Source organism: Styela clava, chromosome 3 (genome assembly GCF_964204865.1).
Source record: "Styela clava chromosome 3, kaStyClav1.hap1.2, whole genome shotgun sequence".
Classification (NCBI taxonomy): Eukaryota; Metazoa; Chordata; class Ascidiacea; order Stolidobranchia; family Styelidae; genus Styela; species Styela clava.
The window spans coordinates 3,683,321-3,707,658 of record NC_135252.1 but is presented as its reverse complement, the minus strand read 5'-3'; the positions used below and the strand labels follow the sequence as shown (position 1 = coordinate 3,707,658).

General features: G+C 35.0%; 1 protein-coding gene across 2 annotated transcripts; it reads right to left on the bottom strand.

Annotated features, from left to right (window-relative positions):
- Positions 1-2: 2 nt before the first annotated feature.
- Positions 3-24,201, bottom strand: LOC120341845 (uncharacterized). 2 transcript variants are annotated; one of them, XM_078110478.1, is made up of 25 exons: positions 23,893-24,201; positions 23,272-23,344; positions 22,269-22,499; positions 20,757-20,923; positions 20,017-20,190; positions 19,324-19,491; positions 18,777-18,975; positions 17,947-18,137; positions 17,082-17,343; positions 16,049-16,170; positions 15,385-15,520; positions 14,753-14,880; positions 13,909-14,083; positions 12,944-13,094; positions 7,804-7,968; positions 7,111-7,361; positions 6,156-6,549; positions 5,509-5,664; positions 4,728-4,877; positions 3,812-4,150; positions 3,134-3,225; positions 2,233-2,403; positions 1,641-1,701; positions 952-1,058; positions 3-604 (listed from the first exon to the last, which is right to left on the bottom strand). In XM_078110478.1, the coding sequence occupies exons 1-25, from the start codon at positions 24,064-24,066 to the stop codon at positions 522-524; spliced, it is 4,320 nt and encodes a 1,439-aa protein (XP_077966604.1). In that variant the 5' UTR covers positions 24,067-24,201; the 3' UTR covers positions 3-521. The 2 variants fall into 2 exon arrangements, with proteins under 2 accessions (XP_077966604.1, XP_077966605.1); XM_078110479.1 differs by having other exon boundaries at positions 2,233-2,346.
- Positions 24,202-24,338: the final 137 nt, after the last annotated feature.

The following is a 24,338-nucleotide window of genomic DNA, read 5'->3' as shown; positions in this document are numbered from 1 at the left end:
AGTTATTCTGCAGCAATATATTTCATTTGACAATATACCAACGATAAGACACAACATGATAGATAGATCTAATAAAATTATGACATCTTTATAAATACACAGTGAAAAAATAAAATTTGGCAAGTTAAAAAAAGTAAAGTGCTTGAATTTAACAAGCAATAACAGATAAAAATAATTCAATAGTTATGTGTGACCCTACATCGCATGTTGGATGGATACCATATGTTCAGTTTTGCAATATTTCTGTTTTATGTTGAAAACATTTTACCTGATGTTTTTTTTGAAAGACAAAATAAAAAAGTCTACGCACTAATAAGTAATAATCTATTTTATATACGATAAACAGCCACTCTTTGTGTGTCATAATAATGTGGTTTCCCTGAAATCAACAACAAGAATTTGCTTAATCCCATGAATATGCAGAGTAGAATGCAAATCTACGAAGGCATCTTTGAATTCAACAATTCCTTCAGCTAGGACGAGGTAACTTGAGAAAGCTTAGTTTTTTGGTAATTTGAATATCATTGATCCATGTTGTATGAAAACCTTGTTGAATATTTTCTTCTTGCATCATCAGCAGCATTAGCATTTTGTAGTTCGCCATCTTGAAATTGAATCAGAGAAAAACAAATTATAAAAATATTAGAAGATGAACTGGTGCCATTAAACAGCCGGAATGAGGCAGCTATATGCCCATTTGACATTCTGTTCACCAGCCGAACTAGTTAGGTATTACAAACTTTATTTTAGAATAATTTGAAATGAATAAAATCGTCTTAAGATTGTTTCTGTTATTTATTCCAAGAGAGAAAAAGCCCAGCACTTATACATATCATTGTTATAAGACAGTGAATTCATTAGGATGCAAGCAATCCCATGTCAGACTCTTTAGTGGTCGACAACTTTCGGCGGTTAATTTAAAAATGAACTATAAGAGATTTCTGAACTTACACAATCTTTGCCATTGCAGTGGTAGAAGTCTAAGATCAATATTTTTATTTGGTGGTCCACTCTTTGATCTCGGATGAGTTCTAGTCGCCATTGGAGTATCAGTTGTTCTACAATTTTTTGAGTTAAAGTGTTAGATAATATTTTCTCTTTGAACATAGGGATTCACAATAAATCACTGCTGTTTTGTTTTCAAATTACCAAAATCAAAATTGTTCAATATAGCTAAGCCTTGAATGATGGACTGACTGAGCTTTAAACCCTATGTAGCTTCAACATTTTTTTCTAGATTTGTGTATCTCGAACTTTCATGATTCATGGGGCCCCTTCGAAAAACTCAACATCTGAAGCAGCTCCCCACTCAGCTAAAAATATACCTAGCTTTGTTTTTAACGATTCTCCATAATTATTTTATGTGCAATCTTTAATAATAAGCCAAAAGAGCAAAAGAATAAATGCGTTGCAGTCAATTTAGTCCAAATTCATGTAGTCATGGCGAATGATACCAAGCAAAGGTTATGTAACCCCATAGAGCAGCCCTGTGGTTCCCTTGGAGGACTGAGGGTCACCCAGTTCGAAAAACCCGCTCTAGATCTCAAGAACAAAAACAGACTTTAATAAAGTCTGCGAATCATAACCAATAAATCATACAAGTTCCTATAAACAGGACAGCACTAAAATAAAAATATTACCTGTTTTTCTGAACATTAGATGAACTTGCCCATGTTCTAGGTGAATGAGTAGGAATTGGTCCTGAATAAACGAAAATAAATCACAAATTATGATATCGATCCATTACTTTTCCATGGAAATGTGTCAGATTTTTGTATTTCTAAGAATTTTAGCAATTTCTGCTAACTTCTGACTCATATTCCACAAATATTACACATCAAGATTTTGAATCACGGATGTGCTAATTCAGTTTGAGCGAATACAAAAACCATTCTTCATAATTCAGCTTTTCAAAAACTTCAAAGCACAATAAGCATAGTCAAGTTTATTTTATAAATAAACCCGTCCATAAAAAAACAGCATAACAAATTGAGATCAAACACACAACTGGGGTAGGAAAGCCGTGAAGAACCAAAATTTGTTATTAAGCAGCGAGACCAAATAATAATTCTAATGTCTAATGAAAATTTATAAGGTTCATTTTTACTGTTACTATTGGCATAACCAACCAACAACGCCAACTGGAGATTAAATAAGACAATAATCAGGGCTCGTATTCCCCGAATGGACGAGCTGACAAAATTCAGAAATATCGAACTATGTAATATTTACCCTGCAAATCAGCTTCAAATCTTTGTCTTATACTTTCTGACATAGAGATAGTAGATCGTTTTGATGATGATGCTGATTTAGTTGGACTTGAATTAATTGATGGTAAGCTTGTCCCTGTAGAAGATTTATTTCCATACGCCGACAACATATCTCTCATTATTTTAGGGTGACCTGAAAGAGACATCTGTATATTTATTTCAACTACATTATTATTAAATTTGTTGCACTGGCACGTCCTGACACTGAATTAACAATACAATTCAATTGATGAATGACGACTTGAGAAGTAATTCACCAATGTTTCACACAGTGTTAGTGAGGCTTCAGTTATTGATTCAACTCTAGTTTGACTTGGGCCACCATTTATCAAAGTGACTAGAGTAAGAGAATAGGGCTCAACAGTGTGGCGCATCGTGAAAAGTGTTAGGAATACGCTCGCCACCGCACCTATGATTACCCCGCATGGGTTTGCGAGTTCAAATCTCATACGAGGATAGTTATGTGCAAGAGGATTGCTGGACTCCTCATCTGTGGTTTATGACTATCGATTATGGCTTCCTCCACCATCAAGTCCATGCTTCCAAAAACGAATAGACTAATCTTATACCCGACCTAGACTAGTAACCGGATGAGACACCGAGGTTCTAAACATGATTACGCCATCTCATCGCCTTTCCTCTCCCCCAGGATGAATATGTGAATCTTATCCTATACTAATCTGAATAAAATGACTCAGTTGTCACCAGCCAATTTAACTTAAATCAGTGATTGACTTGACTTCAAGCTCAGACTCGACTTTTAGATAGCAAGTGGCCCGACTTGACCTTTGACCCGGATTTAGGGACTCCACCATACGTTGGACTTGAAATAAGCATTCCATTCTGAACGTTCTCATACTCACCATATATCCTGGAAAGTTCTTCTAATTTTTCTACAGAAATGTAAACATTCGAATCGGGGTAACCAACAGTCTTTGGTCTCCTCGTTTTAGAACTAAAAGAAAATATTAAAACATAAATAAACTTCTAGGATCACTTCCTCCAGCGATACGATTGCATTATGAAGAGAACATAAGTGCCAAAGAGAGATTAATTTTAATAAAATATTTTACTTAAAAATTCTTTCCAGAAGAATCAACAAATTACCATTAGCAATCTGAAATTCATACTCCCAACAATTTCGAATTTTTTATTCCGGGGAGTTAAAAGAAATAACTCGAGCTCAGATTTCAATGGCAATAGAGACTTGGAATTCCCCAAAGTCGGAGTATAATACTTTCAAATAAAAGTCAAAATTTTTTTCAGAAAAAAAATGGATCAAGTTTGCTAATAGTTTATAAAATGCGGCTTGCATTCACTGTTGTTTTTGTTATCAAAATTTGACTTTCTCTAAGTTCAGAGCTGGAGTGAAAGTTAAAACTCTCATTAACCCTAAATCGGGGTCAAATTTCTATCAACCCTATAGTAAATTTCCCCAACCCCACAACCCTGGACATTACATACTATTACTTGTTTCGATCAATGCCCATAGTAATGGAATTTACGGTACTAAGCCATTCTTAATCTAAATCCTAATTTACCTTTTTCTAATTCTGCTCCCTGAAGATCTTGCATCAGAACTTGACAATATAGAAGATCTGGAACCTTCAGAACGAGAATTCCGATTCTGTGCGAACGAAGCAACTGAAGTGGCTCCTACACTCGATTCAACAGAGGGTTGTTTTAATGCTGATTTTATACTTGAAGATGATTCTTGCTTTGGTGAATCATTTGTAACAACGCCAGAAGTGGGGTCTTTCTTAGAGGTATCATTTTCCAATGTATCTGCTTTGACTTTTACAATTTTCGTTTCAACTGGTGTTTTTCTCTTGTTAAACTGAAATTTTCTATATAATGTTGGATTCTCAGCTTGCAGGTATCTGCAATAGAAAATAATCAAACTTCAAGACTAACCACCCTTAGCAATGATGTTTTGAAATTGATCATCCTTCTATATGAGAAGTTGTGCTCATAATAATATTTTCTGTTAATACAACGGGGGTTACATTTCACACTGCATTAGTTCCAACCTGGCGACGTCAGTTATACTTATAACACACCTTTAGCAATTCAGCCTGAATGCCATAGCGAGAGATCATGCTTAAAACATGCTTGAAATTTGTATTTATTCTTCAACAAAATAATAGAAATCAGTTTGGGATATTGTTGCCACATTGAAAAAAAAAGAAGTTACATACTCCAGCACCGATGCAGCGGCTAAGTATTATATATCAAACTATTATCAGTCCTTAATTTTTTTATACTAGCATCAAAAACTAGATAAATGATAAAAGGCAATAGCTGGTCTCCTGACATCTCGACTGCTATTATCTGGAAGATTTGTTTTGAAGTTTTTGTTCACCTTATTCAAACCTAGACCTATTGGGATTAGCTCGGACAGCATAATAACATAAAATGACATCATAAAGATATTAAATATCTGATGGGATAAAATACCTTAACCAGGCTCTTTGAATGATCCTGGCAGAATGCTGAGCACATTTAAAAGCTTCTTTTCTTTTGTTTTGATGTTCTACTAAAAGTTTCCGTTCCTTTGCCGACATCTTCATCAAACTTTCAATATATTCTGACATGTTCAAACTAGCACTGTTAGGAAGAAAGTAACATATTATGGAGAGAAAAGGCGAGTATTAAAAAGTACTTCAATCTTATTACTCTAGAAAAGAACACAGCCAATTTTAATAAAAAAGATGACAATTTTATTCATATGGAGACAGAAAAGGCCTATTTACATATCTAAAAGCAGAGTTTCTCAAACTGTGCTCTGGCAACCTAGCAAGTCAAAGACAAATTCTCCAAGGGTAAAAAGCAAAGGACTCTACTAGGTACCATTTGCAATGACTATATTAATTTAAAATAAATTGATTACTTGTTCAATTCTTTGACCATAATGCTTTATTCTTTAACACCCGTGATTAGATTTTTATTATTAAACACAGCGAATAAAATAAGTGATAGAAACTCGTTAGAACCAAATCCTTTGAAGAACAGGGAGCCGCACATCATGAAAGTTTGAGAACCACTGTCTAAGACAGGGTTGGGCAAGGTTTTTGGACCAGGGGCCGAAAATTTTGCCACTCGGACTGGAGGGCTATGTAAGTGTGGTTTTTATTCGAATTGATTTGGCCCGCGGGCCGTAGTTTGCCCATGTCAGGTCTAAGGATACAGAGATTGTTTGAAAACCTCTACTTTATATATATTTATAACAAATCCAAACCTTGGACTTGCAACAGGGCAATCCGGAACACTTGGCATTTCATCATTAAAAAAGGAATTGTCCTGTGGTTGTGATCTGTAAGCTATACCCTTGACAGTTTGACTCTGAATATTATTTTCATCTCCAATCTTATCAAGCGCAGAATAATCTGGAGTTCTGAACAAAAAATTTATAAGCTTATATCATGAATTATTAATTAAAACAATATTGAATAATGGAATAATTAATTCAAGGTAGAGGGCCATTTTATTATTTGTATTTCACATAATAACAAGGGTGAAATGCTCAAATATACAGAACACATAGGTCGAATGACTAATACGGCCACAATGTTAGAAAAATTGCAGCTATATGCTTAAAAGTTTGTACCAAATGCCATATGAACGTGTGCCTGCAAGTTATGAAAACCAGCAAAATCTGGTGCAAAATATCATGCCCCGAAAGACTCCAGCAATCTTTAGGTTCTAAAAATTAGAAATTGTTCGACCCAATAGTGGCAATGAAAAGCTGTTTTTTACAACCTCAACAAAAACTGAAAAAAAAAAAGATTCATATAGTCATGTTAGGTTCTAAAACAAAAAGTATCAAGGTTTTCAAAATAAGAAGAATACTTATTACTCCGCAAATGTTAATATACGTGAACATACCCTCTGTCTATGTTTGGTTTTGTATTTCTCCTTCTTCTGTGTTCTTTCTTATTAGGTTTATTTGGTGGAACTGGATTTCGTTCTTTTGAGGTAGAATTCGGTTTTACTGCAGGAGTGTTTTTGTTATGAACGGAAGAAGTCGAGGAACCTCTCAATGAGAGAAGTGGAGATGAGGATTTCCGAGTTCGAGGAGATCTGGATTTATCTTTTGATGAATCAGTGTCCGAGACTTCTGGACGAGTTGATAATTGAGCACGAGTTTTTCTAGTCTTTCTATGTTTTTTCTTCTCGTTTGATTTTTGTGTGTTTTCGATATTTTCATCCTCCATAACTTGAGATTTTTGCTCTTTCAATGATTGTGTTTTCTGATCATCTGCATGTTGTTTAGCGAGTCCTGTAATGAACAGTGATTACAGAACTAATATAAAAAAATATTATGCTTAGAATCTAAGTGTAGCCATTAAAGCATAATAGACTAAATCCCTGAATTATACTTTTTTTTAAAAAGTCACTCTGATCAAATCAGGTTGAAATAATAAATTATCTTCAGCTTCTGTATCAAATAATGAACAATTGATACATGATTGCATCAGAAAAGAAAAAGACTCCAATACAAGCAATTGCCAAACCACATTTGACATTGGTGACGCCCATAACCGAAATTCGAATACATTCCTTGTCAGCAAATAATAATTTGGAATTTATTCAAATTAGCTAAATATTAGATTTTTGCTTATGAGAATATTTCCATACACAAAAAAGGATATTCCTGCGGCTGCGTTCATTTGAACAAAAACATCCTTTTGAAAGATTTTATTCAGTCACATGAGTAGGCAGATACATTTCCAGTATACTTTTTGATTTGTTTTTCACATAAATCAATTCAATCAATCATATTAATTGTGTTGATACTTTAGTACAATATGCACTATAACGCATAAACAATAATGCCAACCTTCATTTTCTTCTCTTATTTCTCCTTCCAAAGTTTTCAACTTGATTTTAGGCGTTGAATGTAATGATGAATGAGAGGAAGATGCAACAGAAATCTGATCACAAATAACACCTTCATCATGGGATGGAGGATTGTTCATATCAGTTGATATTGGCTGTTGAGTGATGAAAGAAGTCGAATTTGACATAATTTCTGGCAGTGACAGATTGTCTGGTGAATGAGATCCACTATCTGCCTCATTCTTGGTGAGACTAAAATAAAGATCACAGCCTGTTTAGCAACCAATAGGGTTAATTTAGTCCAAAAGTTTTGTTTTTTATTTTGTTATTGAGTAGAGGTATATTAAATCAGATGTATTATCTTTGCTCAAATATTTTATAATATTTGGCATGAACAAAATGTTGCAAAGAAATTAAATGACTAATGGCATACAGCCTATGTATAGCTGTTTCTCCAACCATATTGAATTGAACTGCTTCAAGTCTCACGTCAATCAACATTTACTGACGCATAATGTACCATAGTAATTAGACACAGTTTTAGTATCTCTTGGCATTTCAGTGGTGCTTGTAACTTTGCTCATAGATGAGTCTCCTCTACTTCTGAGTGAAGGCCTTGTATTCAAAAAAAACCAAAAATATAAATTGTAACACTGATATAAAATGACTAGACTTAAGTTACACAATTTCTCACAATTCGCCATCATTTTGTTTTTTGGGATCTTCTTTGAGATCAGCTTCTTCCTCTTGTGTTTGTGATTCATTCTTTGTCTTAATGTTACGAGATTTTCTTGCTTGGTATCCTCGAAACTGTGCTTGGATTTTAATAGCAGCATTGTTGCGTATTTGTTCAGCTGATCTGGTAAATCATCAATATATTTAAAATAAAAGTACCGGTAGGCTAAATTTTTTCATGCATCAATGAGCTTTTTATTGAGCAATTTGTTACTGTTCTGCTTTATTCATTTCAAGCACTGCATTCTTTCACTTTCGTTTTGCTTCATTTATCATGTTCGCTCAGGAGTGAATAATTTTCTATTGTTTTTGTCTTCTGTTTTGACTGTTTGGGCAGCATGCTCATTATTAGTTTGTGGTTTCGTTAATCTGTATTAATCGATGTATTGACCTTGAACTGAGTTGTATTGTCAACTTTACATGGTAGCAGAGGAAAATGACTTCCGGAGGCGGTACTAGCTATGCAGAATGGAAAAATAAGTTGGACATGTGGATTTCCATAACAGAAGTGCCAAAGGAAAAGCAGGCAATTTTGGTGCGTCTGCAGTCGCTTGATGGAAATAATAAAGCTGAGAAAGCTGTGTCAGAGTTAACTAGTGAACAGTTGAAAGCTGATGATGGGTTGGACAAACTTCTTGGAAAACTTGATGGTGCATTTCAGTCAGAGAAAACTGATGAGGCCTATTTAGCCTACACGCTATTTAGTAAATATCATAAAAGTTCTGATATTTCAATGGTGGATTTTATCCTGGAGTTTGAACACCGGTATGCTAGACTTGTAAAATATGACATGAAGCTACCAGATACCATTCTGGCTTTTAAGATATTAGATGCTGCAGGCCTAACTGATCAACAGCGCCAAATGGTTCTTACTGTTGGAAGCGACTTGAAGTTCGAATCTATGAAATCAGCCTTAAAAAGGATTCTTTCAAAGCAAGATGGCGATGAAAAGAATTATGATTTTGATGAAGATGATGTTGCATCGAATATTAAAAAGGAAAATGCATTTGTGACTCGTGATACCGGTACTGGTACTGGTAGGCCAAAATCTAGGAAAGAATTTTTCAAAGAGAGATCGAGATATGCCACCGGTAGTGGCGGAGGAGCAAAGCAACGATACAAGCATCAAAGCTCGACTGAATCCACGGGACAAATACGAAAATATATCTAGATGTGCAATTTGTGAATCAAAAATGCACTGGGCCAAACAATGTCCACATGAGAAGAATCAAGTTTATTGTTCCGATGCGCAAGATTGTGTTTGCGAACAAATACAAATGGTTTTGATAACAGATGAAAATTCTTCAGATATTTTTGAAGTTGAAGCTGCCAAGGCTGCAATAGTAGATACTGCTTGCACGAAGACAGTAGCTGGTAAAAAATGGTTCAGGAATTATCTTGGGCTCTTAAACGAAAACTTGTCGAGCAGAGTTGAGATTTTTCCTTCAATGAAGAGATTTAAATTTGGAAATGGGAAAGAAATTCAGGCTGAGAAAAAGGCTATAATTCCTGTACAAATTGGCCGAACGTTGCTGAGAATGGAGGTTGAAATTGTGAATGAAGAAAACTTGCCATTGTTACTCAGCAAAAGCACACTAAAGCGTGCAGGCACTGTACTTGACATGCAGAACGATCGTGCGGTAATGCTCAAGCAAGATCTTAAGTTGCATTTATCTACCAATGGACATTATGCGGTAGATATACTGCCTAAAATGAAGGCAGAAGTTGGTTGTCGTAATGAAATCCTTGCATCAGAAAGCACTGGGCATAAAGAATTTGGGAAAGCTGAAATTACAAAATTGCATAAACAGTTCGGCCATGCGTCACAAGACAAATTAAAGAAGCTCATTCAGAATGCAGGAAAATGGAATGCAGATCTTTCGAGCCTGATTGAAGAAACAGTCAGTGACTGTGAAATATGTAAAGTTTACAAAAAACCTTCGCCACGTCCAGTTGTAGGACTTTCATGGGCAAATGATTTTAATCAAACAGTGGCGGTCGATCTACATCAGCTAGGTTCTGATATGTGGTATTTGCATATGATTGATCACTTCACTCGATACAGTAGAGCTGCCATTGTGAGAAATAAATTTTCATCAACAATTGTAAAGAAATTCATGCAAAATTGGATCAGCATTTTTGGAAGTCCGGCTCGTATTCTGAGTGACAACGGCGGAGAATTTGATTCTGAAGTGTTCAAAGATATGTGTGGAAATTTTAATATAACATTCACGACGACAGCTGCATACTCACCGTGGTCTAATGGACTCTGCGAGCGACACAATAGGACATTGACAGAAACATTGATGAAGATTAAGGCAACTGAGAAATGTGATATGGAAACTGCACTTGCTTGGGCTGTTAGCGCAAAAAACTCACTTGTGAATAACAATGGTTTCAGCCCTAACCAGCTTGTGTTTGGAAGGAATCCCACTTTGCCATCAGTTACTCATGATGACCCACCTGCCTTGGAAGGTGAATCTATAAGTCTCACTGTAGCCAATAATATATTTGCAATGCAAGCTGCCAGAAAAGCAGTTATTGAATCAGAATCTTCCGAAAAAATAAGAAGAGCATTACGAACACAAACCCGACAGACTCGGGATGAATTCTTCACGGGAGAAGAGGTTTATTATAAGAGAGAGGATCAAAAACGTTGGAAGGGCCCTGCAAAAGTAATTGGGCAAGATGGACCGGTTATTTTTATACGACATGGCGGACAGCTAATCAGAGCACATTCATGCAGAGTCCAGCATGCCAACCGTTATCTTCAGGATTTTCCTCAGACAAAGGAGGTTTGCATTCCAACAGATTCTAATGATGGAATTGACGCTTCGTCTAATGGTAATGATCATATAGAAGATGAGGAACAGTCTGTTCCAGAAATTTCAAATGAAAGCAATGATACTGAAAATATGGATAATGACCAAAGTGCAATTGGCAGTCCAGTTCAAGCAGCAACTGGTGGCAGACGTAATCTCAACTTGACTAAAGGCAAAATTGTCTCTTTTACATTAGCTGGTGAAGACTATGAAGCCAAAATCCTTAGTCGTGCAGGTAAATCAACCGGGAAATATGGGAAAAGCTACAATGTTGAATATTGTAATCCAGAAAGTTTTAGAGGAAAATCTGGGTACGAAGATTTTGATAAAGTGGAAAATCTGAACGAGAAGGAAATGGATGAAAACACTCATGAAGATGTGTTGGTCTTGGAAAATGTTGACTTTTTAGAAGCAAAGAAGTCAGAGTTGAAAAGCTGGAGACAAAATAAGGTGTACAATGAAGTCGAAAATGTTGGTCAACCAACAATTTCCGTACGATGGGTGTGTTCAATGAAAGATACTGAAGATGGAATCATTCCCAAAGCCAGACTTGTCGCAAGAGGCTTTGAAGAACAAACTGACGATATTGCTAAAGAATCGCCCACCTGTTCAAAAGATTCACTCAGGGTTCTTATTGCCATTGTCGCACAAAAGCAATGGAAGCTTCATACGATTGACATTAAAACAGCTTTCTTACAGGGAAATTGTGTGGATAGAGAAATATTTTTAAAGCCTCCCAAAGAGGCTGGAACTACCAAGCTATGGAAATTAAACAAATGTGTTTATGGATTAAGTGATGCATCACTCAAATGGTACAATCGACTAAAGAAGTTTCTCGTTGACCAAGGAGCAAAAGTATCAGCATCTGATTCAGCAGTATTCTATGTATACTGCAATGGGGAATTACAAGGTATAGCTGGGATTCATGTTGATGATATTCTGTGGTCTGGCACAGAGTATTTTGAGAACAATTTGATTTCGAAACTGAGGTCAACATTTCTAATTAGCTCGGAGAAAAACGAGGCATTCAAATATTTGGGACTAGACATACAACAATCAGCCGATGAAATATTGATCAATCAAGAATTGTATGTAAAAAACCTTGAGACCATAAAAGTGACCTCAGATGATGCAGAGTGTCTTTCGTCTTCTCAAATAGATATTTTAAGAGCGAATATTGGCCGTCTTCTTTGGGCAAGCAATCAGACACGTCCTGACGTGAGCTATGATGTTTGTCAGCTTGCTTCTAACCTTAAAGATGGGAAGAAAAAAGATTTGCTCTATATAAACAAGATAATAAGAAGACTGAAAAACCAGCAATTATCATTGAAATACAAAAATTTAGGAAATGATGAATTATTAAAGATTGTCGTCTTCGCTGATGCTGCTTATGGTAATCTGAGAGATGGTGGAAGCCAAGGTGGCAATTTGGTGTTCTTGGTTGGAGAAAATAATGAATGCTCTCTGCTAAGCTGGCAGTCCAAGAGGATTCGTCGCGTTGCCAAAAGTACTCTCACAGCTGAAACACTGTCATTGTCAGACGCAGTTGACAATGCTGTTTTTATCAAAGATATGTTTGCGGAGATATATTTTGGAAAACTCAAAAGCCTACAACTCGATGTCATAACCGACAATCGATCACTATGTGAAGCACTCCGATCCAGTAAAAATGTTTCCAACAAACGCTTACGAGTTGAAATAGGGATGCTGAAGGAGATGATTCAAAACAAAGAAATCAACAGCATAAGCTGGGTCGAATCAAAAAAACAATTGGCTGATGTTCTTACCAAAAAAGGGGCATCACCTGAACGACTCGTTCAAACGCTTACCCTCGGACAATTACGTCTTTCCTAAACTTAAAATAAAACACAGTGAATTTGTTACTGTTCTGCTTTATTCATTTCAAGCACTGCATTCTTTCACTTTCGTTTTGCTTCATTTATCATGTTCGCTCAGGCGTGAATAATTTTCTATTGTTTTTGTCTTCTGTTTTGACTGTTTGGGCAGCATGCTCATTATTAGTTTGTGGTTTCGTTAATCTGTATTAATCGATGTATTGACCTTGAACTGAGTTGTATTGTCAACTTTACACAATTAACTACCATATGGATCAACCTCAACTGTGCAAGTACATTTGTAAATGGTATTCTTCACATACGGATGGCTACCAGCCTACTATACTATTATTTAACCAGAAATTAGAATTCAACTTTCAATTAATGAACTTCTTTTTCGATATATAGATGAAAAACAATTATTTATTTCAATGTTCCTTACCTTTCTTCCATTTCCTTTTTCTTTTCCTTTCTGAGAATCAACATTTTCATTAGAATTTCTTTTGGAAATGTTTTTCGAACTTGATAACCTCGAAAATATGCTTGAACTTTCGTTGCAGCAATATTGCGGATGTGTTCGGCAGATAACGCTCCTGTAACAAAATTATGTTGTCTATAAAATCGAAACATGATAGGATAAAATTACATTTAAAAAATGAACCCTATCGGTGTTAGAGAACATCAATCTACTGAATTACTGCAGATAACCAAGATAACAGTCATTTACCACAATGCATCAGCAAAAATGTGATCCTGTGACAATTATTAGTAACTTTATATAAGCTGTTTTTGCTATATTGTAACTCTACTTATTATGTGCTAGCAGAAGACAAAAGCATGTTCAACAGACTTTGTTTAAACTGCTGCATTTCTTTTTTATGTAAAGAGTAGCATGCCGATTTGGCATATATCGTAAATTCACAAAGAATTCAATTCAACAATAAAGATCACAGAGTCGCACAGTCAAATGGCTCGACGGTGTGGCGTATTGTGCTAAGCATTAGGAATAAGCTTGCTATTCTCGCACCTCTGATTACCCTGCGTGGCCTCGTATCCAATGCGGGGATAGTTATGTGCGAGAGGATTGCTGGACTCCTCGTCGCCATAGGGTGGTTCACATAACCGCTGGTCAGTTACGGCTCTCGCACCATCAATTCAATGCTTCCAAAAGTAATAACTGGCTAACTAATCACATACCCGACATGGACTCGTATTGGACGAGAGGTTGTGGTTCACCATATGATTAAGCCGTCTTATCCACTTTCCTCTCCCCAAAATAAATATGAAAACCCTATTCTATGTCTAACTACATCCATCTCGTAAAAAAAAATTAGGAAACAAGATTTTCCTGTATTTGTTAACCATATGCTTTATAATAATAATTTTGAAACTCTTCTAATCACAAACCTTGTTCAATTAGATACTGAAGAACATCTTCTTTTTCTTTTTGCAAAGCATGATCCAAGGGAGTGAGTCGTTCCTCTGTATATTCCATAGGGTTAGGAAATACAGCATATTGAAATAATAACTTTGTTGCATCCAGATGTCCAGATTGAGCCGCCCAATGAAGAGCTGAACGACCCTGTAACAACAAAACTGGCAATAAGACACTAAAAGTCACATATGAGAAGAAGTGCTGTACAGTGTACAAAACTGCTATGCGTAAATACGCCACATGGTCATTCTTTGTGTAGCAAAGTGTGTGTCTTTCCTTTGAGATGATCGTAAAAAGGAAACTTTCACAGATTAGAATTTAAATTCAATTTAGTTTCTTTAAGTTTCTTCCTAATAACCAGTATAATATTAATCAAAGCTTTCTACATCTTTTCACGACCCACTAAGATTCCTTTTGTGACCCACTGCCCATAGTTTGGGAACCGCTGGTATAAACTATAAATGTATAAAAAAGCAAAACTAATACTCGCAAAACAAAATTAACTTCAAAATGTTTGATAATAGTAGCAAAGTGATATTTGTAATATTACCACAAGTAATATTAACGTTCGGATTTAAATGTAAACTGGCGAAACCTAGGGACTGTACTGGCAGACGTATAAAAGTCATTGAATATCATAACTTTCATATCTTGAAATGTAACTTTTTACGTCACACTAACATGGTCTGCCAGTCTAGATGGGCCAAATATTTGGCCCCTGATCGAAAAACCTTGACCAGCCCTGCCCTAGATTATCATACGGAATATTTATGTATCTCATTAATTCATTTCTTATGCAATAACAATCATGCATACCTCTTGATCTTGTAGATCAACATTGGCTCCATTTTCAAGCAAAAGGTTCATACAATTGATGAAACCACCAAATGCAGCACAGTGTAACGGTGTACGATCAAGTGTATCACGAACATCAACATGCAAACCTTAGAAAACATTGTTGACAACATTGAACAACACATAAAAACTGACCGCAAAGAAGCAAGTACTAAAGCTAAAGACATGCAAATGCAGTTTTGCTAATGCGACAGCATAATACAATTTGCTATTTTGTACACAATATAAAAAATAATGGGATACTTGTATATTGAGATAAGATTATACATAATACAGGAACAGAAAAAGCCAATAAGGCAGTTGGCGCATAGTGCGGCAATAACAGATCATACCCAACATGGATATAAGGTCACGGTTCACAATATGATGAAGCCAGCTTTTGGCTTCCATCTCCCCAGAATAGATATGAAAATGGTATCCTATCTCTACTAATATCACAGCCTAAATTTGAAAGCATCTGAAAATAAGGCAATGTTTGTTAAACACAGGCTATGAATTCATAGCCATCACGCCTTTAAATTGCATAATAAGTGATCACCTTCTGCAGAAATGAAATGATATTAAAACAAACAATAAAAACGTAATATAACAACCTTCTTTTATCAGAAGTTCGCAGATTTCAGCATGACCTCCAAGAGCTGCCCAATGTAGTGGTGTCCTACTTTCAGAATCAACAAGATCAATGCTGGCATTGTAATCAAGAAGATATTTGACAACATTCAGATGACCCTAAAAATGAATTAACATAAGCACAATTTAATCTGAAAGACATGTGACGATAATTCAGACACTTCATAGTGTATAACAAATATTTTGGAATCTTCCTGGTTTGGCATTGCCTACACAATTTACTACACCCTGGGGGATGTGGTGGGCGTGTGATTAGAGCCCCAGATTTTGACCTGTTATCTCAACTGAACTACCATAATCTTTACTTGTATATTATATACAGTCATATATATACCAGTTGAGGTTAAACAACTCACGAAAACCATAAAATTGTTTTTCTATACTTCAAACGGTGGTTCTCAAACCTTTCGAGTCGTGTCCCCTTTTAGAATTTGTCAATTCTCGCGCCCCAACTTAAAAATAACCAGCTAACAATAAGCCACAAATAACAGATAGTAAAGTGAAAGTATGTTTTATTCAAAAAACATGTTGAAAATACGTGGATGGAATGTAAATAATGCCCCCCTTGTGGGGCCCGCCCCATCATTAGAGAACCACTGACTTAGATTATATGAATAACATAATTACCTTTTCACATGCGCCAAATATAGGAGTATGAGCAACACTGTTTGTCTTGTCATGTCTAGCACCTTGACTCAGCAAAAGTTCAACAGAGCTGCCATGACCATTCCATGCAGCAACATGAAGAGCTGAAAAAAGATGGAAAATTGAAATGATAAATAAAAACACATGAAAAGTTGAAGTGAGTGAAACATAATTACTGATTTTTTTTGAATTCCTATATCTACTCCATATCTGTGCATGCGGAAAAAGTATGAGTTTAGAAATCTGGAAGGACCAGCGTTGTTTTAGTTCAGCATATCGGCTACCAAATTTAATTAGTGACCAGTGATGCTGAAAATGAAATTAAAATGTGACCACTGACCACTGACCAGTGTTCCTTATATACCCACTTTTTTGCGAAAACTGTGAGGCACTTTTGCAGTTTTTTAGAGACTACGAAATCACCATTTTTTTGCGTTTTCAAAAAGAAAAAAAGTTGACAAATAAGTTATGCGGAGCAGACAAGAAGAATATAGCTATCTGAGATAATGTATTTACGCCAAAAATTTTTGTTTACAATATCATGTTTTACTTTTCAAGAACTTCAACTCTAATACTCCTGCAAAAACGATCGGCCGCAACGACCATGTTGGGAATAAAAAAGAGAGTGAACATGTGAATATTAAGCATGATTCGCTAGTGCAAATATATGTCTGAAAATATATAGGTTGAAAGCGAAAGTTTTACAGATTCTTTTCGTTGAGAGGCTTTGATATTATGCACAACATAATTCGGTGAAGAAATAAATTCACTTCCACAGTTTATTTTTGGCTTGTGAGGCACCTTTGCACTCATAATTTCCTTGAACACTGAATGTGACACTGAAACAGTTGAGGTCATCATACAAAAACTATTTGAGCCAAATAAGCCAAGACTAGTAGTCTTATACACATGCATTTCCTGATCAGAACTACTTAGGCCATATAAATTAAAATGCCATGAAATGAAGCTTTAAAAAAACAGAAAGACCATCTCCACTTAAAATTATTCATCTCACCAGTATTTCCGTTTCTATCCTGTTTATCAATATCAATCGGGGAAAATTTAAGAGTGGCTTTTCTATTTTCAACTTTCCCAGATGCCTGTTTTGCAGACAAATCTGTTGGGTTCTCGGTATGAATGGTTTTCTTCATTCCTAGCAATATCCTGATCACATTGTTTGACCCTTTTCCAGCAGCCCACATCAGAGCGTTTCTTGCTTCTATGTCTTCTTGTTCTGTCACGGTTGGATCATGCACGATCATTGCTTCCACAACGCTCTGTACAATAATAATAAACATTTCCATTGATTAGCATTTGTTTTGTAGGCATCACAATCTTGGGTTCAAATCCCAAGCCAAACAGATGATGACGTCCCAATACCAGACCGGTAACATTTTGGTCCTTTCAAAAATAGCGCTTAACATACCTTATCTATTGTCATTTATCAGTGACCACTTGTTTGTAGCGAAAGGCGAGAACAAGCAGCAAATAAAATTAATTCCTGATTTCAGGAAATTAAAAGACTCAAAAATATTAATCTATGGCAACCACATCATCTTTACAAATGGCTTAGTTTGTAAGTAATATCATTAGTCACAGATGACTGATCTGTGAACTGTCAAGTGGGGTTCTTGATATACTATTAAAATACATTTTTAAATATGTACTGTGGTTATTGACTTCACATTGGCAATAGGATAATAATTCAGTAAATGAGTTGAAAATTAAAAATTAACATTGTTGAACTCATAAGTCTATAAGTGAACACTTTTCAGTAAAAATAACCGATATTTAAGTTGTTGAAAGCGTATTCAACCCTTTACATAAGATATTATGATTCATAGATTCATAGATAGACAGATTTTTATAACATGTCTTACATGATGGTCGCTTAGAGCTGCATATAAAAACGGTGTAGCACCATTTCCATCTGATGATATATTTTTAAGATTTTTTTCATCGCCATCTCTACTCCCTTCACTTTTACTTTTATTTTCTGTTGATTCTTCTACTTTTTTCTTTGCAATTTTATCAATACCTTGAAGTAACAACCTCACTATATGAGTGTGACCTGAAAAAAAATCATATTTTCGTAATTTTTTATCTTTGGACTCAAAATCATTTGACAAATGTTGTATATGTCTTCATTGAAAAAATTTATTTTTATTCAAACTCAATAGCAGGAATTAAAGATACAAAAAAAAACAAGGTTTTTAAGAAATGTATTTTATCAAAATAACAGAGGAGATTTCATTTAAATTTTTGCTTTAAAATCAAATCTGAAAGGGCAGTTTTAAGCAGATTAATCTCGTTTGTTAGATCAGGAGTGGGCCTATATATTGTTTTATTAAATTGATGTTATTTTTGGAAATGTTGGGCTTGTTGTGATCACTTTTCATTACAATGAATGGACTAGTCGATTTCAATTTCCCCTAAAAGTTGAAAGAAATCAATATCTCTCTGTCACTTTTCACATATTCATGAATAGCCTTGTGTGCCATTTTCTTATTTTGCTAAATGAAATTTTATATTTTTATTCATTGGATTGTTGCGAAAACTTATCTGATCCACGGCCTCTAGAATTTCCCTTGTACTGTAGTAGCTGGGTTTTTGTATCTGTGAGAAGTTTCTCAGTAGTATAAATTTTAAATGCTCTTTGAGCATTGTTCACATGTTAATTTAGCGATTTCATATTCCACTACCTCCTTACCTAATTGAGCGGCCCAGTGCAATGGAGTGCGGAAAGTATTATCAGATCTGTCTACGTCACAAATATATGGTTCTGAGTATTCTACTGTTTCAAAATTGACGAGAAATTCAACAGCGGCACTGTTGCCATCAGCAACAGCAAAATGCAAAGCAGTTCGACCTTCATAATCTTGCCAATTCAGTACACCAGGTGAACGTTCCTGCAAGATAAAATGTCAGGAATAACAGAGGCATATCATGAACAATGTCATTCAAAGTGATATAAAATGTTTAGTTCGCGCTTTTTTCAAAAACCAGTAAAAATACTTCAACTTTGAATATACCAGAATCCTTGTGAAAGCAACCCAGTCTCCTGCCCGACCAGTGGCGCATCCCCACCTTTTTAAAAAATTTAAAAAATAAAAAAGTCTCTAAGAATGCTTGCGACTGCATTCTGTTATAATCCCAGATTGTTTTTGTTAGCGTGGCGTGTTATTCAGGCCGTAATTACCTTCACTTAGTTCTGTTAAATTACAGATCTAATATACAACAAAAAACAAAAAATTCACCAGCAATGCTGCCATGGTATGAACTGCAGATGGATCATGATTGTTTGCTGCCCAGTGTAAAGGAGTTTTGCCATCCCCATCGGGTATTGCAATATTTATTCCATATTTTATCAAGAGTTTTACACATTCAGTGTTGTTAAATGCAGCACCCCAATGAAGTGCTGTTCTCTGGAAAAAATGAAAACCATTTGAACCAGATGATGTAACAAGGTTTGAGATTGTTGAAGTTAGGCAATTGGTCCTCTTGACAACCAGCAGTTAATTCAATTCGGTGGAGAATTCTGTGACTGAGTGACACTTTTTTATGCATTAGTGCATAGCTTCTCAAAGTGCTCAGTACGAAGCCCCCAGAGTTTTGTAACAGAAACATAGGGGCTATGTCAGTCATTCGTTTACTTATTAACATAGCCTACTGACTTGGCTAATTTTGCAACATTCCAAAGAAGCAATAATGGCAATAATTAAATTCTAAAAAAGGTAGCGTCGAAATGCAGCAACAAGGCATTAATTCAAATATGACATTAACTATAAGTCCCAATAGATTATACAATATTCCAATTACCACTATGTTGCCACAATTTGGACCGTTCCAAATATATTCAGTCAATTCACATCAAAATACATAAGCAGAATGTTAAGTTAAAGAGCAATAAGATAATATTGCAAAAAAATGGAGTGTGAACTGTATCATACCATTTGATTGTCAGGCACATCCACCATTCCAGGTCCTAAATTTCTCAGTAGGAATTCCAAGCATTTCGGTGTTCTGATTCTAGTTGCAAGATGAAGTGCAGTTTGACCATCGTTATCTTTTATATCAAGACTTGCACCACGATTGTGTAACAGTTCAAGAAATTTATAACTTCCCTAAAATAATGAATTTAATATGTTTGTTGCACAAATATGAATATAATACCTCAATCATAGAAAAACAGTAGAAAATTATGGTATACGTAGAAAATTATGGTATTTTGGTTATAACACACAAAACATGATTAACTGTGGAATTGATATGTTATGATATTTTTACTTGTATTAGCAAGCCATATTTCTCAATTATCAAACAACGCTTCACCCGAAATTTGACCCAAGTTTAGATAATTTTAATGAGAATTACTAAATATTTTGTGCATATTCATGAAGTAGAAAAACAATTTACGATGAATTTCATGAAGTAAAATTTGGATTATATTTATAATTAGGAAATAACAATGGATCAATTTAGATCATGCAAGATTAATTCTAAACAGTGGTTTGGAATATTGTTAAGTGCTTGTATAAAGAAACTCCAGGTATAAACCAATTATTTGTGCACCTAACAAGCATAAATAGCAGGGTCACAGCTTTTGATAAACATGACAGATTACTAAACCCAAAATAGGCGAGGCTCATTTTTCTGGTCAATTACACCACATATATGTTGATAATCCCACCTTATGAGCAGCAGAGTGTATAGCACTGCGCCCTGCATTGTCAACCTGATCAAGATTGCAGCCCATGTTTATGAGAAATTTTGCACAATCAAGTCTATCTGCAAGCACACAGTACATAAGTGGCGTTCTTCCAAAATTATCTGCAGTGTCTAACAACTCAGGATTTGCTGAAATTCGATACATATATAGATTATTACAAACCAGTGGTTGGTGCATAGTTAGGAACACGGCACCACATCTCTGATTACATAGGATAGGATTTACATATTTATATCGGGGCAGAGGAAAGCCTTTAAGACGGCTTCCATGTCGGGTATGGGATTATTTGTTCCTGGAAGCACGTACTTAATGAAGCCGTGACCGACCAGCAGTTACGTGAACCACCCTACTACTGCTACCGCACATAACCCTCCCCGCATGGGATTCGAACCTGTGAACCCCCGCTGAGTAATCAGAGGTGCGGTGGCGATTGTATTCCTACCGCTCAGCACGATGAGCAACACCGCCATGCCGCGCCATTGTGCAGGTTTACTGGTTTGGAGGATAATCATGAGGATTTCTAGACTTCTCTTTGTCATAGAATACTTTGAATTAAAGCCTTCTCCATCATCAAGTATGCATCTAAAATAAATGACTGGTTTCTTATTCCCATACCAGACATGGACTGGTAGCCGAATGAGAGATTGTGGTTCGCCATATGATTAGGCAATCTTAACGACTGTTCTCTCCTAGTATGAATACAAAAAATCTACTCTTATGATATTAAATGTCTGCTCAGCAACAAAAAACATTCCGCAGAGTTAATTAGTTTTTTGTCCATTCTTTATATGAAACTTGATCATTTAAATGTCTATAAATTAAAAGGAGAATTGGGAAGCAATGGAAATAAAGATAGGCATAAGTATATAGCACAAGTAATAGAAGAGTGAATCACTACAATGGAAGATTGATATTATTTTAACTTAACAAAATGATTTAAATCCCAACTAATACCATAGGTCAGTAAAAATATAAAAAAGCATCATGTTTGAATCTGGTTGGAAAACATTCATAAAAGCATACTAACATAAATTAGGACTTCACAAATAATTGGCAAGTAATCTAAAAAAAAAAAAAATTTAAATGATCAATTTCACCGGGCCTTTTACATATTGTGGATATCAGTGGCCCTGGCATAGGGCCTTATTCAGATAGAAAGATATGAAAAGAAATCTTTGATGGGTAAGTAACTAAATTCTTGTATCGTCCTAAAATTGAAAAATACATCATATTTCTAAAAATATCACAAAAATTTCGTCGATTCAAACTTTTGTTTTTTAATTAACAGATTTCAAAATACTGTGATATAAATACATATAAAAAAAACCAACATGCAAAAAAATTATTACGTGTTTTCATTGTCCTAAAGTTGAGAAATTATTGGCCACAAGAATTATAAAACGTATGATAGCTATGAGTAAGTAAATCACGGATATTATATTGAAATTACCGGTAGATATATTTTATAAATACCAGAAACAATTTTCTTGAGTTCAGCTTTATCTCCTTTAATGACAGAAGCATAGAGTGACATTGGAGTTCCAGAATTATCATCTGCAGAATTATCTTGAACAAGGTTGGGCACAGGGTGAGCAAGCAGAGGCATATTATTGTCTCTTTGTCTGGGTGATCCTAAATATGGGGCTTCATTATTGTTGTCAAAGTCATGGCCATTGGTAATTGCTGATGAATTGTTGTTCTCATCTAGAAAATATGGTAGTTATGCTTAAGATAGTCGCATCCAATTATATAATGATACATCTATAATTACCTACAGCTCCAAACTGAAACACAAAGGCATTTTGAGATGCATTACCCGTATATTATAATGGAAAAAAGTAAAATTCTGGCATGATCTATTATGTTGTTGCAATAACTTTCCCCATTGAAGATATTGAATTTATGATATTGAGATGACAAATGCTTTCAAAGCAATGAAACTTTTTTTTATTTTTTATATTGAATTGAACAATCCAAGATTATTATTTTTAATCAAAAGTTATAAATCCTTTCTATAATCAGACATTCCTTGGAAAAAATAAATCTACTCCAGTTTCTATACAATGACATAGATTCGTAATATCGGGCAGACTGAAAAAAATATCAGGATTTCTGGAGACCAAAACTATATTTCAAATAATAAAGCGCACCAGTTCTCAAAGAACTGACTCCTTTTGTAACAGTAACAATAAAAACAGAGCAAATTAGCAGACACTAAAGTTATGCCAATCTATAATATTAAAAAAACTCCCACTAACCTGAAGCTGTCATACTAATATAAACAAAAAAAAGCAGTTCAGCCTTCACCCCATACAAGCATTGATCGAAATAAAATTGCATCAACTGGCACAAATGATTTAAAGATTCTAATATGTACTAATTAAATCTCCTTATGAATACATATTTCCTTGATGGAAATCATAATTGAAAGCATTATAAAACAGATGAACTCATCCATAGTGAAATTAATACTCACTTGTGTCATCTGAGAAGCGGGTCTGTTTGATTCTTTGTGGTAACTTTGAAGAATTTTTGATGGCATTATTCTCCTGTAAATTAATTAAATATACTTCAAATTTGTGTGGGATTGTCGCTCAACTAATAACTCAACACACTTGGGCCAACCATTGAGTATCACGCATCAAAGATATGCCAAATAATTATAGTGTATTTTTTACATTGTGTATCAATGATTTAAAATTCAATTAAGTGAGGTGGAAAAATGATTGATTACATACAGATATTAATAACAGTTGTTTTTTAGGTAATAAAGTCTGACCAAAAATAAACAGACAAGAAAGTCGTTTGAACACATTCTAGACCAGGCTGTCACGCTGACAAAAGTGTTCATGCGATTTAAAACAAAATTAGGCCTAAAACGCACCAATAGCGACTTTTTCAGTCAACCTAGAATTTAGAGGGGGGGATGTGAGAAATAGCAGCCCTGTTGCAACACTGACCGTTCTTTGTATTGATTTGTGACTTCGACGTCACTGAAAAAACATGGTGGCTCGATATCCCTGTTCTAGATAGAACATAACTTTTGTTAAACTGTCCTAGATTACTATTTTTGGCTACCAAAAATGAATAACCAAACCTTAAACTCTATTGTTTCAGCTGTGTGATAGTCTTTATTTGTTTTCCTCAAATTTCCTGTTGAGCCTTGTTGTGATGCTTTTCCGTCACCACTAGATAGTGAAGCCTTGGATGATTTGGTCTGATCAGATATCGTCAATGTCGTACGACGAGATTTCCGCTTGAAGAAATTCATGAGTCATATTCATAAATGCTCTTCATTCTCAAATAAATGATAATACTATTCAACTATTACACATAACAATAAAACCTTAAAAAGAAATTGAACAAAACAAAATTAGTAATATGATTGAATAGTAAGATTGTAGAAATATATGAATGATATTTTTACAGTTTCCATTGCTGTAAAACCTCTTTTTGAAATGAATTTCGTTAACACTATGAATCCAAGAATCAAATTATTTTCGTAGATATGTAGCACCATTAAATTTAAATGACAATATTATG

What these genes read in the sequence shown, in the direction of transcription:
- LOC120341845 (XM_078110478.1), bottom strand. Translation starts at nt 24,066, where the DNA reads ATGAATTTCTTCAAGCGGAAATCTCGTCGTACGACATTGACGATATCT. An exon ending in AATAAGAGAAGAAAATGAAG is followed by an intron (nt 6,550 to 7,110) that starts GTTGGCATTATT and finishes TGTTCATTACAG; the next exon opens with GACTCGCTAAACAACATGCA. An exon ending in GGGAGCAGAATTAGAAAAAG is followed by an intron (nt 3,226 to 3,811) that starts GTAAATTAGGAT and finishes ATTTTCTTTTAG; the next exon opens with TTCTAAAACGAGGAGACCAA.